This window comes from Lutzomyia longipalpis, chromosome 3, assembly GCF_024334085.1.
Source record: "Lutzomyia longipalpis isolate SR_M1_2022 chromosome 3, ASM2433408v1".
Lineage (NCBI taxonomy): Eukaryota > Metazoa > Arthropoda > Insecta > Diptera > Psychodidae > Lutzomyia > Lutzomyia longipalpis.
The window spans coordinates 10,860,172-10,874,449 of NC_074709.1; the positions used below are offsets into that span (position 1 = coordinate 10,860,172).

Consider the following 14,278-nt stretch of genomic DNA (forward strand, 5'->3'; position numbering starts at 1 on the left):
TGAGCTCTTTTATCGCGATTTTTATTCAATGAATTTTTTTAGAGGACTTTTCTCACTCAGAACGTCTTCTTTGACCCCTTATGCGTGAATTTGATGCATTTGTAACATGGAAAAACAATTACATTCATAAATATATTTAAAAAAAATGTTTCACGTTTGGGTCAGCGTATGACCCAAAAAACCTTAAAGGGTTAAATTAAAACTCCGTTTAACAAATATTTTTAATGATTTTTTTTTATCAATTTTATCCGTTAAAAGCGTTAAAAGAACTTTAAGAAATTCTCTTAAATAAAAAAAATCAACTCTTACACATTTCTCTGAGTGCAAAAGATTAATAAAAAAAGAAATATTTTTATCACACAAAATGTGAGTAAATTAACAAAAGAATAAAGAATCCACAAAGAGATTTGGTACTCTCAATCTATCTGAAAATGCAATGATCCGTGTGCTTCAGGAAAGAAGATGAAGGGAGCATAATGTGAATTTTCCCAATTACTGTAGCTCCTCACCGGATTCTCTGACGGCTGATCGGAGTGATAAGTCGGGTTCGGCTGCTTCCACATCACCCGTTGCTCTGTACAAATTGGTCGTACCATTGCTACGGTGCGAGGTCACGGATGTCCGTGATGCTGCCGTTAATGCGCTTGGAATGATAAATCCGGATGCCCTGAAGGATCTCATGGATGAACTGGTGATTTACATTCGTGAAGCAATAGACCGGAAGCAAGAAAATATGCGACGAAGGCGACGCCGGGACGCGCTAAGGTTGCAACTTGTGCGGGTGTTGGAGAAGATTGCTGACAATGGGACGTATGGGGTCAGTCCGTGGGTGCTTGAACGTGAAAGTATGTCGCTCCATCCGACTTTTGTGGAGTACATAGATGGGGCACGCCTCTACCTCGAGGCGGAAATCGATAAGGAGAACACGAGCATTAGGGATGTTAAGACCCACTTTTGTGACTTTATACGGAAGCTCATCAAGAATTTTCCACGTAAGTGATTTTTCAAAGCTGCACCATTTCTCTTCTTTTAGCTGTGTTTCTTTCAGACACAGCTTTTGTGTACCGAGCAAAATCGAAAGTCGTCAGATCGGGCTCAAACTTGGGATGAGCACGAATTAGGGTCCCCACATTCCAAAAAACGTATGCGCCAAAAAATTTTTTTTCCGGCCGGCCGGCCGGCCGGCCGGCCGGCCGGATTATAAACTTAAATTGCAAGAGAACGGTGATAGATAGAGACTTGCGGTAAACGGCAAAGTTTAAATATCGACGTGAAGAAATCCGATTATGAGGTCAAATCCACCCCCCCACCCCCCCGTCCGCCATTTTGAATAACCTCAAAATTTTGTTTTTGCTATATCTCAGCCGCTATTATAGCTAGAGGGCTGAAATTTTGATATGTTGTAGGGGCCATCAAGAGCTTTCCAACGATACCTCATTTTCGAAAATCGGTCAAGCCGTTTAGTCAATATGGCCGCCACAATTTTTCATCGAAAATCGACCATAACTCGAAAACGGCTTGACCGATTTTGATCAACCCGGGGTCAAATGAAAGATCTCAACAAACCCCACAACTCTCTAGAACATCAGAAGTTTCAAAAGTGACCGCTAGAGGGCCAAAAATCAAAAACAAAATTTTCGATTAGTTTTCGATGAATATCTCGAAAACGACGACATAAATTTTTTTCATTTTTTCATATGTTGTAGCTGACCATATTATCTAGCTTCATGCCAAAAATGAAGAAAATCTATGGATCCGTTCTCGAGATATAGCCTTCCAAAGTTGGCATGTCATATCTCGGGTTCTACAAGTCCGATCTTGATCAACTCAAGCGCAAATGAAAGGTTTCGAGAAACCCTACAAATGTCTAGAACATTGCAACTTCGAAAAATGACCGCAAGAGGCGCTAAAATCGAAAACAAAGTTTTCGAAAATTTCGAACTCGAATTTTTCGAAAATGGCGACATAAATTTTTTTCATTTTTCGATATGTTATAGCTGACTTCGAGACCTTTAAAAGAAAAAAAAATTTATGAAAATCTATGGATCCGTTCTCGAGATATGGCCTTCTAAAGATTTCTTAGGGTATGACTTTTCAACTTTTCCCGACTTTGCGCGTATTTAAATTAATTTACGCTCTAATTTGCTCTCACAAAATTGGTACACTGAAAGAAACACAGCTCCCGTAAGCTTGGTCAGCTTACCAGTACATTTTTTTCCTCCGTGAGTTTGGGGGGAGTCATTTAAAAATCATCCAAAATGAATCATGAAAATAAATATTCTGTGGAATTTTAGTGGAAGCCTGCGGGACACTCCTTTCACGGGATCTAAAGAGGAATTTATTCAACTTATTTGCTTCATGGAGTGGAGAATTTGCAAAGCCTCTTGGAATTTCGCACAATACTGCGTCATCTGGGAGTTCAGCTGAAGAGGAAAAATTACAATTTAGCGCTCTTCAGGTACCTACCTAATCAATAAAGCATCACCACAGTCTCCCCTCTGTTTTCCCAAATTTAAACTTGCGTGCCCTTTCCCCCATTTTTCCTCATTCCTTTTCTTGGGGAAGGAAGTCAATTTGTGTCACAACAACTCCCGTTAACCTTCGTACAAAAGAAAATGTTTAATGGTGCTATGCAGGAAAAGAATGTCAAGAAAAAATGATCATGACATTTTTCCTGACATTTTTTTGTCATTCCATCTCACTCCCACTAATGTATTTTCCTATCTTTCGTCTTTCTCTCACGCATGTTTCCGACATCTTTTTTTTTCATGGCATGCTTTTTTTCTTGCGCACAACATGTTTTTATTTCCTTGAATTTTCTCAACATTTGGGGATATTTTCCTCAAAGAAAAGTGGAAAATGCTTAGCAAAAGAGTCCACAGTTCCAGCAAAACAGTGAAAAATCGAAATTTACGGTCATATATCGGCCAAATATGTGAAAATGTGCGAAGTGAAAAATCAAAACATTCTTTCCCTGACCAATTTTTACGGGATTCTTTTCAGATTTTCACCACACAAATCACTTCCTGCAGGTTTTTTGTACCTTCCTACAGGTCATCTGCATAGGAAAGGTCTGCTTGGGGTCAGGGAAATGCTTCCTGGGTGGTGGAATCCCACCTGAACGCGGAAAAACTTTGTCCGGGAGTGAATGTTTTGCTGTCAAACTTCACTGTTTTCACTTATTTGGCCGATAAATACCCAAGATTTTCCACTTTTCACACTTTCACAGGCACTAAGAACACTTCCACAAGCCGCTTTTCACATTTCCCGAGATAAAATATCACAATTCACAGAGAAAATTGACGAAAAATAAGAAACGTGTTGACTACGCAAGAGCTTGAAAAAGAATGTCGCAGGAACATGTTTTTTTCTGTCATTCTTTTTCCAGCTCTTGTGAAGTCAACGTATTTGTTAGTTTTCTGCAATTTTCTCTGTAAATTGTGATATTTTAGCTCGGGAAAAGTGAAAAGCGACTTGTGGAAGTGTTCTAAGTGCCCGTGAAGGTGTGAAAAGTGGAAAATCGGGGGTATTTATTGGCCAAATAAGTGAAAACTGTGCAGTTTCTACAGCAAAACATTCACTCCCGGACCAATTTTTTCCGCGTTCAGGTGGGATTCCACCACCCAGGAAGCATTTTCCTGCCCCCACACAGACCTTCCGTGTTGCAGATGACCTGTGGGAAAGTCCAAAAAACCTGCAGGAAGTGATTTGTGTGGTGAAAATACAGAAAAACATCCCGTAAAAATTGGTCAGGGAAAGAATGTTTTGATTTTTCACTTCGCGCATTTTCACATATTTGGCCGCTAAATGACCATAAATTTCCACTTTTCACGGCTTTCCTGGCACTGAGAACACTTCAGCAAAGCCCATTTTCACTTTTACATGGAAAAATATCCCCAAATACTGAGAAAATAATACGAAATGAAAAACATGTTGAGTGCACAGAAAAGAATGATGAAAATGTCGGAAGCATGCGTCAGAGAAAGACGAAAGATACAGAAATACATTAGTGGGAGTGAGAGGGAATGACAAAAAAATGTCAGGAAAAAATGTCATGATCATTTTCTCTTGACATTCTTTTCCTGCATAGCACCATAAGACATTTGTCACTTCCTTCCCACAAACCACACACAGCAAAATGTTTGGCCGAAAAAGGAATTTTCACTCAAACATCTCTCATTTTGTAGGCCATGTCCGTTCTCCTTTGCCGTGGGTTCTGCTTCAATACACAATACCTGGCAGAAGAGGGACTTATTTATCCTTGGCTCGATATGCTACTTGAATCCAAAGATGAGAAGGTAAGCTACGAATTATTTATTATTTTATTTCCCACAACGCAATTTTAAGGGTTTATTTAGGTAGTATAAAATGTATTTTATTGTGCTATATATTGTGTCACAAATTACGCATTGCGGGTTAATTTTAATTCATAAATAAATTATTCCGGAAACCAAATGATTGAAAACAAATAAACAGAGTAATGAGAGCAATTTAGATTAATCCACAAAAGCCCTCTCTAAACATTTTCTCATAATTCATTGGTATTAATATAATTTTCCATTAAAACGTAACCAATGCGTACGTACATAGTTTTCACCACTAATGGGGATTATTAAAGCTCTCAGGAAAAACTTGTTGAGCCTTATTGTGCTTTTGCCCACAGGTTATTACATTTTAAGAGCTTTTTGTGGGTTAAAATTTTATCCCAAAAAATCGTCTATAAAATGGATAATTTTCAATGACTAGATTGTGAATTTAAAATAAGCTTGTTACGATTAAAAATCCCATGATTGTGGAAAATCGAGAAAATTAGGAAAATTAACAAAAAATTGAATTTCCACTTATATACAATTTATTTACAATAATTCAAAGAATAATTTTACAAATATTTCCACGCGGTTTATAATTGAAAAATATAAAAATTGGGCGCCAGATCACCCTAATATGGTGATCCCGCGTGGGAAAATAAAGAAAATGTGGAAAATAACTTACATATTTACAAATTTGCAGCAAAAGGAAAATTATATACAATATTTCACTTAAAATTAAAAAAGTTCAAAATTCAAAACTCCACAATCCATTTTGCTGCCAATCTCAATGACGGTCGTCAGGGAAGAGAGTGAGAGATGTTCCAATTCCCAGCTGGAACCCTCAGAAATTCAAAAATGAACTGTGGCGGGGATACAGGGTGCAACAAGCTTTAAACTACACTACTACACATAATAAAATCCACAGAAGAGTGGTTTAGTTGAAATTCAATCCTCTTCAAAGGGAAAGAGAGATAAAATGGAGTATTAAATTCTATATTTTGGATTATTTTCAATGGGATTTGTTCTGCGGTCAAAAAGGTCAAACTTTTAGTTGTGCTGATGTCATCTCTGGTTCGCTCTTCCTTTTCTCGGAAGGATTATCCCCGCTGGAGATGTCTTATTAAGATAAAATGAAGGGAATTAAGTACCTTTTTTTTATTGTCGCCACCACATACACGGCAATAAGAATTGTGAGGTGGGTTACGCAATAAACAAGGAAATAAATTCATGTAGTACCTGTGGTTTATAAAATGTGTGCGACTTGTACCACGGGGTGGTGGTAGTGTATGGTGGACGTCATGTGGGTTCTTTATGCGAAATGTTTTGTGGAATGAGGGTTGAGGACCAATGTAATAGGAATTTTATATTGGGAAAAGAATACCGGGGAAGGCTGTCTGGAGAATTTTTCTGCGTTTTTTCTCTCCCCATTCACAAGGCCCAAAGTACAAACTCTTCTGTATCACTTTATTTAGTACTTTTTGGCTCGTTTGAGGTGAACTCCCCAGAGGGATGGTGCCACAGCATCTGCAGTGGATTTAAAAATTTACAATGCTTCATGTTGGCAAAACATAAGTTTCACAGATATAATGAAAAGACAAGCAGAGCGAGAAATTTTTCCCAGCCCTCTAAATATCTAATGTTTTATTGATAAGCAATTTCCAGGGTTGTCTGGAAAAATGTTTCCAAAGGAGTTTACTCAGTTTTGTATGGAGAAATTCCTTATTCGTGAAAACAATTGAAATATGCGTATAATGTTGTAAGAAATTGCCAAAGAAGCTTCACGAATTTTACTGGGCTCAGTTGGGAACAGTCGATTAAGATTTGGTCCAAAAATGAGAACAATGACGTCCAAGGGGTGTTTATTAGGCGAATAATTTGGTATTTTAAGCGAATCATCCGAATATTTCTGAAGATATAAATATTTGACTTCATATGAACATCTTTTGCTAAAACCGAAAAACGCAAAACCGGAAAAAATCGAAAGACGTATTTAGGACTTTTTGGTTTGAATTTAGACTTTTTTGAGTTGATTTTACTACTTTTTAGCATTAATTTACTACTTTTCGGTTTGAATTTAGTCTTTTTTTAGGCTTTAATGTTTTTTTTATAAAGTTTTGTTCCTCAATCTCTGACTTTTTAGGATTAAAAAGTATTTCTTACTTGAATTTAGTCCTTTTGAGGCTTGATTTAAGTATTTTTTAGGCTTCTTCTTTTTTTCAATCTAAGCCATTTAGAGGCTAAAAATCAATATTTTGATTTCTTTGGCAAATCATCCGAATATTAGCTAATAATTTCCGAAGATCCGAATAATTTCGTCCAGATAAACCCCCCTTGATGACGTCACTTTTGCATTTTTTGTTTTTTTTTTCAAAGCGTGAAATATTCATTTTAGTTCTTCATAGATGATTATTACAAGAAATTTTGATGTTTCATGCTTTGAAAAAGTAAAAAAAAATTACAGTACCTATACTAAAACGTGACGTCATTGATTTCAATTTTGCGCAAATTTTTACCGCAGTTTTTCCACCTGATTCTACAGTGGAAAATGGGAAGTTTCTTTGGTGTTTTTTTATTCAAATTTGATTTTCTTCAAGAATACGCGTGCCTCATTGTTTCCTCAAATAAGGGGATTTTCCTATAGAAAGCGGATAGACTCCTTTTCTCGAGCATTCCATTTTTGCGGCCAGACGTCTGTGAAATGGGAAACGTGGGTGGCAGCTGTCTCTCATACTTCTCCCACCTCCCTAAATGTTCATCCCCATTGTACCTAATTTTAGTAAAAGTATATTCAATGGAAATATTTACCCATTTTGTGCTATGTCAATAGGAATTAACATGAATTATGAGGGAAGCACGCGAAAATATTTTGAATGAGCGTTCCTTTGCTGCCAACGCAGATAGAAGATTCAAAAAAAAAAAAAGAAGCCAAAGAGGAATTTATTAAGAGAATTTTCTCTCAATTTTATTTTATTGGCATATTTTACTTAAATTGCTTTGGAAAATGTTTATTTTTAGATCTACCAGTTGGCTAAAGACACCGTTGTGTTGCTATTTGAGTCTAATCCAGATATGGGTCAATTACTCGAATGGGCAATTGATCGTTGCTACACAGCACTTCCAAGGCAGGCAGATGCGTGCTTCTTAGCCCTTGCAGCCATCTTCAGTGCGAGGTATGTCTACATATTGAGTATATAACACTGCAGTAATCATTTTGTTGCAAGAATCTTCCTCCCATATCCTTAAACATTCAATGTGATGCACAAAAAATTCATTCTGATGGGATTTATCTTGGTATGGAGAAAGTATTCGAGAGGAAAAGTTGTCTTACTTTAGAATACATTCTCTTTTAACGTGGAATGGAAAGACAGTTTTATCCCACAATGGTGATTTATGTTCTTTAGTCTACAAAGTAAATTTTATTGTAGGTATTCGATTTTTCTCATATAAGCTCCATTGCACCAATGTAGCTTATCCATCCATAAGTTATGCTTGATAGAATTCTTAGAATACTAAAGGAAACTTATTCAAATTTAATGGAACGAGCACGTGCTGAGCTTTCTAAAAAAAATCATGTGCTGCTTCTTTTCACTCTGCATAAGCTTCTTTCACATATGCTTCTTTTATGCTTCAAAATATTTAAGAGAAAATTAAATTAGAGTATTTTTTTTTATAATTGAACTTTTATTCTTTCATCAAAAAGAGTACATCTGTTTAAAAAATTAAATTTAATTTTTTAAAAATTAATAATTATTCTGAAGCATATGCAGCGTATGGTAATCGAGCATAAATCACAATCTGTGTAAAACAAAAATTCCAACGAAATTTAATTAAATAAAATAATTAATCTTCATAATTGAGAAAAATAATTATGTTCCAACGGTTCCAACGAATCTCACAAAAAAGGCAAAAAGTTTAAAATTATGTGGAAATTTTATTTAATTTTATTAAAAGTTCTCTGTTGTTGAATTTATAAAACAAAGCTCATATGGACAATTAAAATAAATTAATTGCTTCAATATAAAGTAATTTCTATAGCAAAAAAAACTAATTTATAACAATTAAGCTAAAAGAGAATGAATTGGATTCTCTTTAATTTACCAAATATAAGCTTTGAAAACTTTTGGTGGACAATGAAAAGTTTTAACAAACTTTAAACATTCACCCCTTTCGCCCACACGCGGATTTTGGGAATATACCTTTAGGCAGGATTAATGAACTTTACGGGTATAGCTCATCTGACCAACACCAACAAACCCCATCTGCGTGGTGGGAAATAAGTGTTTGTTTATTTTCCATTTACTCCACCCAAAAACTGCCCCACAAATGCCACAAACATTTAAATAACCGTAGACTTTGCACCTGTTCTTTGACGTGTGACAATAAAGTGTGGTGCCAACAATGAGAAACCCAACGTGGACCTTTTTCTCTTTCAGTCTCCCATATTTCAAATGTATATTTTCCACAGGGATAGACTATAATGAACCTTTAAAAAATAGGCGGGAGTGCGCATGAAAAATGTGTGAAAATGCTTGACACGCAAAACCCAAATTAGGTCTTTGAAAATGAAAATAAAAAAAAATCCAAGAGGAAAATAAAGAGAGAAGGGAGCAGATTAAAAGGAAATGTTTATGTTTTTGTAGGCCAAGCTCGTTTAAAGCACATTTGTTCATTTGATAGTGCCTAATAAAATATTTATTATAATGATTAAAGCTGTTATTACTAATGAAATTCATAAAACAGAGTTTAACCGGGGGTTTATTTGAAATTAAAATGAAGAGATTAAGAAGAAAATTTTTTAAGAGGAAAAATTTAATAAAAGAATTTTTTTTTAGCTTCAGTAAAGTAATTTATTTTGCCAAAAAAAAAAAACAAAACATGAAAAATTTGGAAAATATGTGTGTATGAAGAGGAAGGAAAAGGAAAGGAAGAAAAGGAAATTCCCAAACATATGTAATATTTATTTCCTATTACCTTTCGTGCAGCTGATCAAATAGAGCTGTATAATAGCTACTAAATAATATTTTGCGAGATTGTTGTTCAAATATAAAAGGATATTATACCATCAAAATGAACATTTCCTCTTCTCATATAACCTGGATTTTTACCTTGTCTATTCAATCGCAAATGAAAACAACAATGCATGACTATATATTTTCTATCTCTTGAAATTCTCAACACACCCCCTTAAGAATAGACAATCAACATCCACCCCCATCCGCGTGTGCAATGGTAAAGTGGCTCTGTAACACGATCCATAGACATGGAATGATTGATGATAAATTGTCCATGTTCCCTTTTTCAACATTTCCTTCACAATATGTTGTGTTAGAAGGAAAGCCGCCCCCCCCATGCCGTACACTTCCTGTATGCTTTCTATAGAGGAAAATATTCAACAAGAAAAATCCTTCTTTCGCCCATTGTCGTCCTGTTTGTGCTTATTATTCAATATAAGGAAGGAGAATAGATATCCATGTAAATAGGCTCGACTCCCTCATACTTCCTAACAGCTGAGCGAGTGTGAAAAATCTTCCATCCACCCCCTGCTGTAGGGCAGAAGTTTGATCGAACTCATCCTACGTCATTATCAACCATTCTCCTCTCTGTACAGATTCTCTCCACCAATTGACGGGGTGGGTGATTTTGCTCTTTTTCGTGACTTAATTTGCGAATGAAAAATCGTCATCATGATTTTGGCATATTTTGCACATTTGCCCCTCATCCTCATGCTTTTAGTGGGGGTAAAGTCACCCACTCACTAACCACAGTGAATGGGAAAAATTCAAAATATGCGAATATTCTCATGCTGCTTTTATCATACAATACAAACGGATGAAACATATGACCACAGTGGAGCAAAAAATAAAAGAAAAAAAAGATCAAATGCCATGAGGAATGTCCAGCGGTACAATCCTTTCAGTTATCCTCCCCCGGAAACTCTTCGATTGTGTATCAATATGTGAGCTTTTTTCTCTTTCTCAATGTATGTGGAATTTCGAAGGAAATAATTCAAATGGATAAAATGACGATGGAACATTTTTTTGGGGGGTATAGATGAAGAAGGACAATCCATTGGAATATAATATGGATGTTACATAGCAATATCATTAATAATACAATTTGAGCAATAACGTCATTCATGTCTCTGTCTCTCTTTTGTCCCTCGTAATTGATTACTTCTTGCCAATTCACTCACCCAATGTATTTGTGTGTGTTACTCTTTTCTCGCTTTTCTCTCACAACAAACGTATACCCATGACCACATACCGCCGATAACCCCATGGCGTCACTCTGTGGGTCCATAAGAAATGGATAAAGGGATGTGAAAGTAATATTTTTTTTTGTTCTTTTGCTGAATCTTCCAGATGGGAAGAAATATGTTCAACAATGTCAATAGAAATTAATTACACATAGACGACAAATTCCACCAATAGGAGGAATGTTTAGCAGAGAACTATAATAAATTGAATGAGAATGAGCATGATGAGTTCATTGCTACATGAAGCTGCGTGTATTGTATGCCTTAAAAGCATATGCTTCTTATGTCCCATTCAGCCATTGAGGGTGAAAAATAGTTTCCTCCTCGACTTAACTGAAAATTCGTATTAAATTGTTAATAAAGAAGCTTGCATCATAATTCTTTCTTTCTGAATTCTGTAAAAAAATGGCACTGGTGCTTATGCTTCATGGATGCATTTACACGATTTCCATGTATAATTATCCTAACTGAAGTTAAAATAACTTTCCCTTATATTTAACACAAATTCCTGTAAAAATTGAATTATTTTCCCTCTCTTTTATTATTCAATTAAAAAAATTTCCACAGGTAAATTTAAATATTGCAACAGTAGAAATGAATAATTAAATAGTGTTGCTATACTACACCCTAAAATTGAATTGGCGTAAAATTAGTCAATTTGAAACATTTTATTGCAATGTGAGATCTATTATTCCCCTCTATAATATACATGCGTGCAGATAACTAATTAATAATATAAAAAAAATTATTCTGCTGTACATTGCACTACGTGTTTTGCTGCAAAATTTAAGCCAATATAGCTATGTAATAAATTAAATTAAACATTCATAATCTATTAATTTTGATAAGGGACAAGGCATTTTTAGCATTTTATATAAAACGCAAATTTTTGGTTATTTAAATAACAATAAAAATAAATATTTGAGTGTTTTTGAGCACAAAAGTTTACACACATAGTTTTTGGTTTATGGAGAAGCACGAGAAGAAGTTTAATCATTATCTCGAGGAAATTCAATATTGTTTTTCACTGAAGAACTTTTCCAAATGAATTTATTTCCTACCCGGAAAATTTCTTCTCTAAGTGTGATTTATCAAGACTATAAGTTGAGATTAAGCTCAAAAATTTTCCATGAAAATTTATTTTTCTTTTCTCTCTAAAAAATGTTAAATTTTCCCTTTAACAACTCAACGTGCAAAATAATTGTGGGAGGATAAGACAAAAAAACTTTAAATGTTATGTCACATTTATTTGAGTTGTTGTTTTTCTTTTTTTTTTCTTTCATTGCACAGAGAATATCCTTGTGACCATTACACATCTGTTATAAATGTAACACTGCTGATGACAGGATGCCCCCGTATTGCTGTTCATTCAACCGCCATACAGCTACTACAAGTACTCGATAAGAGATTCTTTGGCACGGTTGGTCCTCTACATCCGGAAAATGAGAAGGGTAAGTGCAAAATATTATATATTTTTCTGTGTGGGTGGAGGAATGCACTTTGAATGCTTCACATTTTTTTTTGCAAAAGCTGTAGCGTGGAAACGGAAATTCCATTTATTCGGAGAAGAAAAAAAAATTCTTCACTTTCATTCATATTGTCGTTATGAATGGGGAGAGAACTAATGCAATTTTCTTATGAAAAAAAAAAGTCAACAAAACTATTTAATGCGAAGACTTTTGAACAAGAGCACTATAAAAGGTTCGTGGTGTGGATTTTCAATGTTATTTGAAGCTGTAGAAACAATTATGAAATGGTGCAATTTATTTTTATCAAGAAAGATACGAGAGAAAATACCGCTGGGATATATTTTATAATGCAAACTGAATTACTTTTTTTTTCTCTCTTCTTCATACTTTTCCCCATCTTCGACACTTGAAGCATTTTGTTGCAGTATACTGGGAGATATTTAATAATAACTCCTTGCTAGAAGATCAATTTCTTTACTCAATTTTCCATCATTCAGTGTGAAAGCACACAAGTTTCTGACAAGTTAATTTTCAAGTCAATATTTCCTATCAATCCTTCGCCTCTATCAGTTGATTTCATTATAAAAGAAATTATTAATCTTGTTTTTGCGATTATATTTAAAATGAACCTTTCACGCCAATGCGGTTTTAGGTTGAATGGTCTATAAAATGGAAGGGAAACTTTCATTTATTTCATGTCCCATGTAATTGAGCTTTGAACTTTTCCTCAGTGAAATATGTACCTTATATTTCTGTCTTTTTATTTAACTTGTTGAGATAAATTGAATAAACATTTAATGAGGAGTGGAAGTTGGTGGTTAAGGGTGTTTTGGTATTTTCGGAGGAAATGGAAAAAGTTCTTTACAAGAGTCATCTGCTGGACAGTGTTGTAATTGGAAAACTACTTTTGTGAGTTTTTCAATTAAATACCGCATCTCTTGGAGTATTCCCAAAGACATTTAACTTTGGTGTACAGCAGAGAGTACAAAAGGTTTATGGGTTGAATGTTTTTGATGGGAAATAACCAAATAGAGCATTTCCCACGAATTTTTGAGCATATAAATTTGGAAATTTAGCATAATTTACGGGAAAATCTCAAAATAAACATGGAACGTGCATTCGCATGTGATTAATTGGATATAACATAACGAAATATTACGAGAAAATTGCTCCTACTCTGTAAAATTTAACAATACGAAATTCCTTTTCATTCCAATATTTGTATTACAAGCTTTATTTTAACTTTTGCAAAACTCTTTTGTTCTTTTTAATTGCCATTTTGGATACAATATACGTGTATCCTGTTTCAAGTTATGGTATGAATGTAATTCGTAAACCTTCTACTATGTACAAATTAATTTTGTTCTCCTTTCTGTTGTTAGAGGTAGATGGGGGTGAAAGTTGTTTTACTAAATAATTTCGTATAGTATAAATTGTCAAAGGACCTGAGGAAGATCCTGTGTGGATCGAAACGTCGTTTATGTGATGTAATTGTTAGGGGACAGAAAAAAAGATCGAATTTCGCGGTCTTTTTTTTATTTAAAGAAATAATATGAATAAAAAAAATAGACTTATTTTTCTTTCATTAAAAATTCTAAGAGCTCAGAATAAATTTTACGTTCTAAATATTCTAAATTTAACTGTATAGATTCGCTTTTCTCTATCTATTGATATTCTTTACGTGAGTTTATCGACCCCAGTTTTCCCTATATGAATTAAAACCTCTGGCATATATATTTCTGAGAAGTTTCGAGTAGTAATTGTTATGTTGCTACTGATATTAAAACCACAAATGTACCATGCAATTCATTTAATGCGTATTTAATGAGAAAGGGTTGGGTTTTAGGATACGAAGAGAAAGAGCATTTAAAAGTAATAACTCAACGAGCTTTCATCAAAATATATGTGTTGTACTGTTGTACACACGTTGAGAAGAGAGAAGAAAAGTTGGCAAAAGAAGACTTTTCAATCTACATGATTGTTGGTTGGGCTACAAATTTTTATGTGCAGAGGAATCGTATAAAGAAAATCACGAAGTTGTTTTTAGACTCATAAATCATTATGGGGAGTTTATATTTTTTGGTAGTGGGGTAGTTAATTCTTTTTTTAAGAGTTTGAAAAGGAAGAACAGCAGTACTTGATTGCAATGTTATATTGCTCTTATTACTTAATTTTACTATGCACGCGACCATTATTATATACTTGCAGCACGTATAAGGGTTTGGTGGAATAAGAGGAAAAGT

General features: G+C 34.6%; 1 protein-coding gene across 7 annotated transcripts in view; it reads left to right on the top strand.

Annotated features, from left to right (window-relative positions):
* The window catches only part of LOC129792072 (protein furry), an 81,043-nt gene that overhangs the window by 20,482 nt on the left and 46,283 nt on the right, over window positions 1-14,278 (top strand). For all 7 annotated transcript variants that reach the window (XM_055830784.1, XM_055830789.1, XM_055830782.1 and 4 more), the window contains 5 exons: window positions 502-992; window positions 2,295-2,458; window positions 4,188-4,298; window positions 7,326-7,480; window positions 11,857-12,017. In XM_055830784.1, the coding sequence (XP_055686759.1) occupies window positions 502-992; window positions 2,295-2,458; window positions 4,188-4,298; window positions 7,326-7,480; window positions 11,857-12,017 (1,082 nt within the window). The remainder of the gene's footprint in view (window positions 1-501; window positions 993-2,294; window positions 2,459-4,187; window positions 4,299-7,325; window positions 7,481-11,856; window positions 12,018-14,278) is intronic.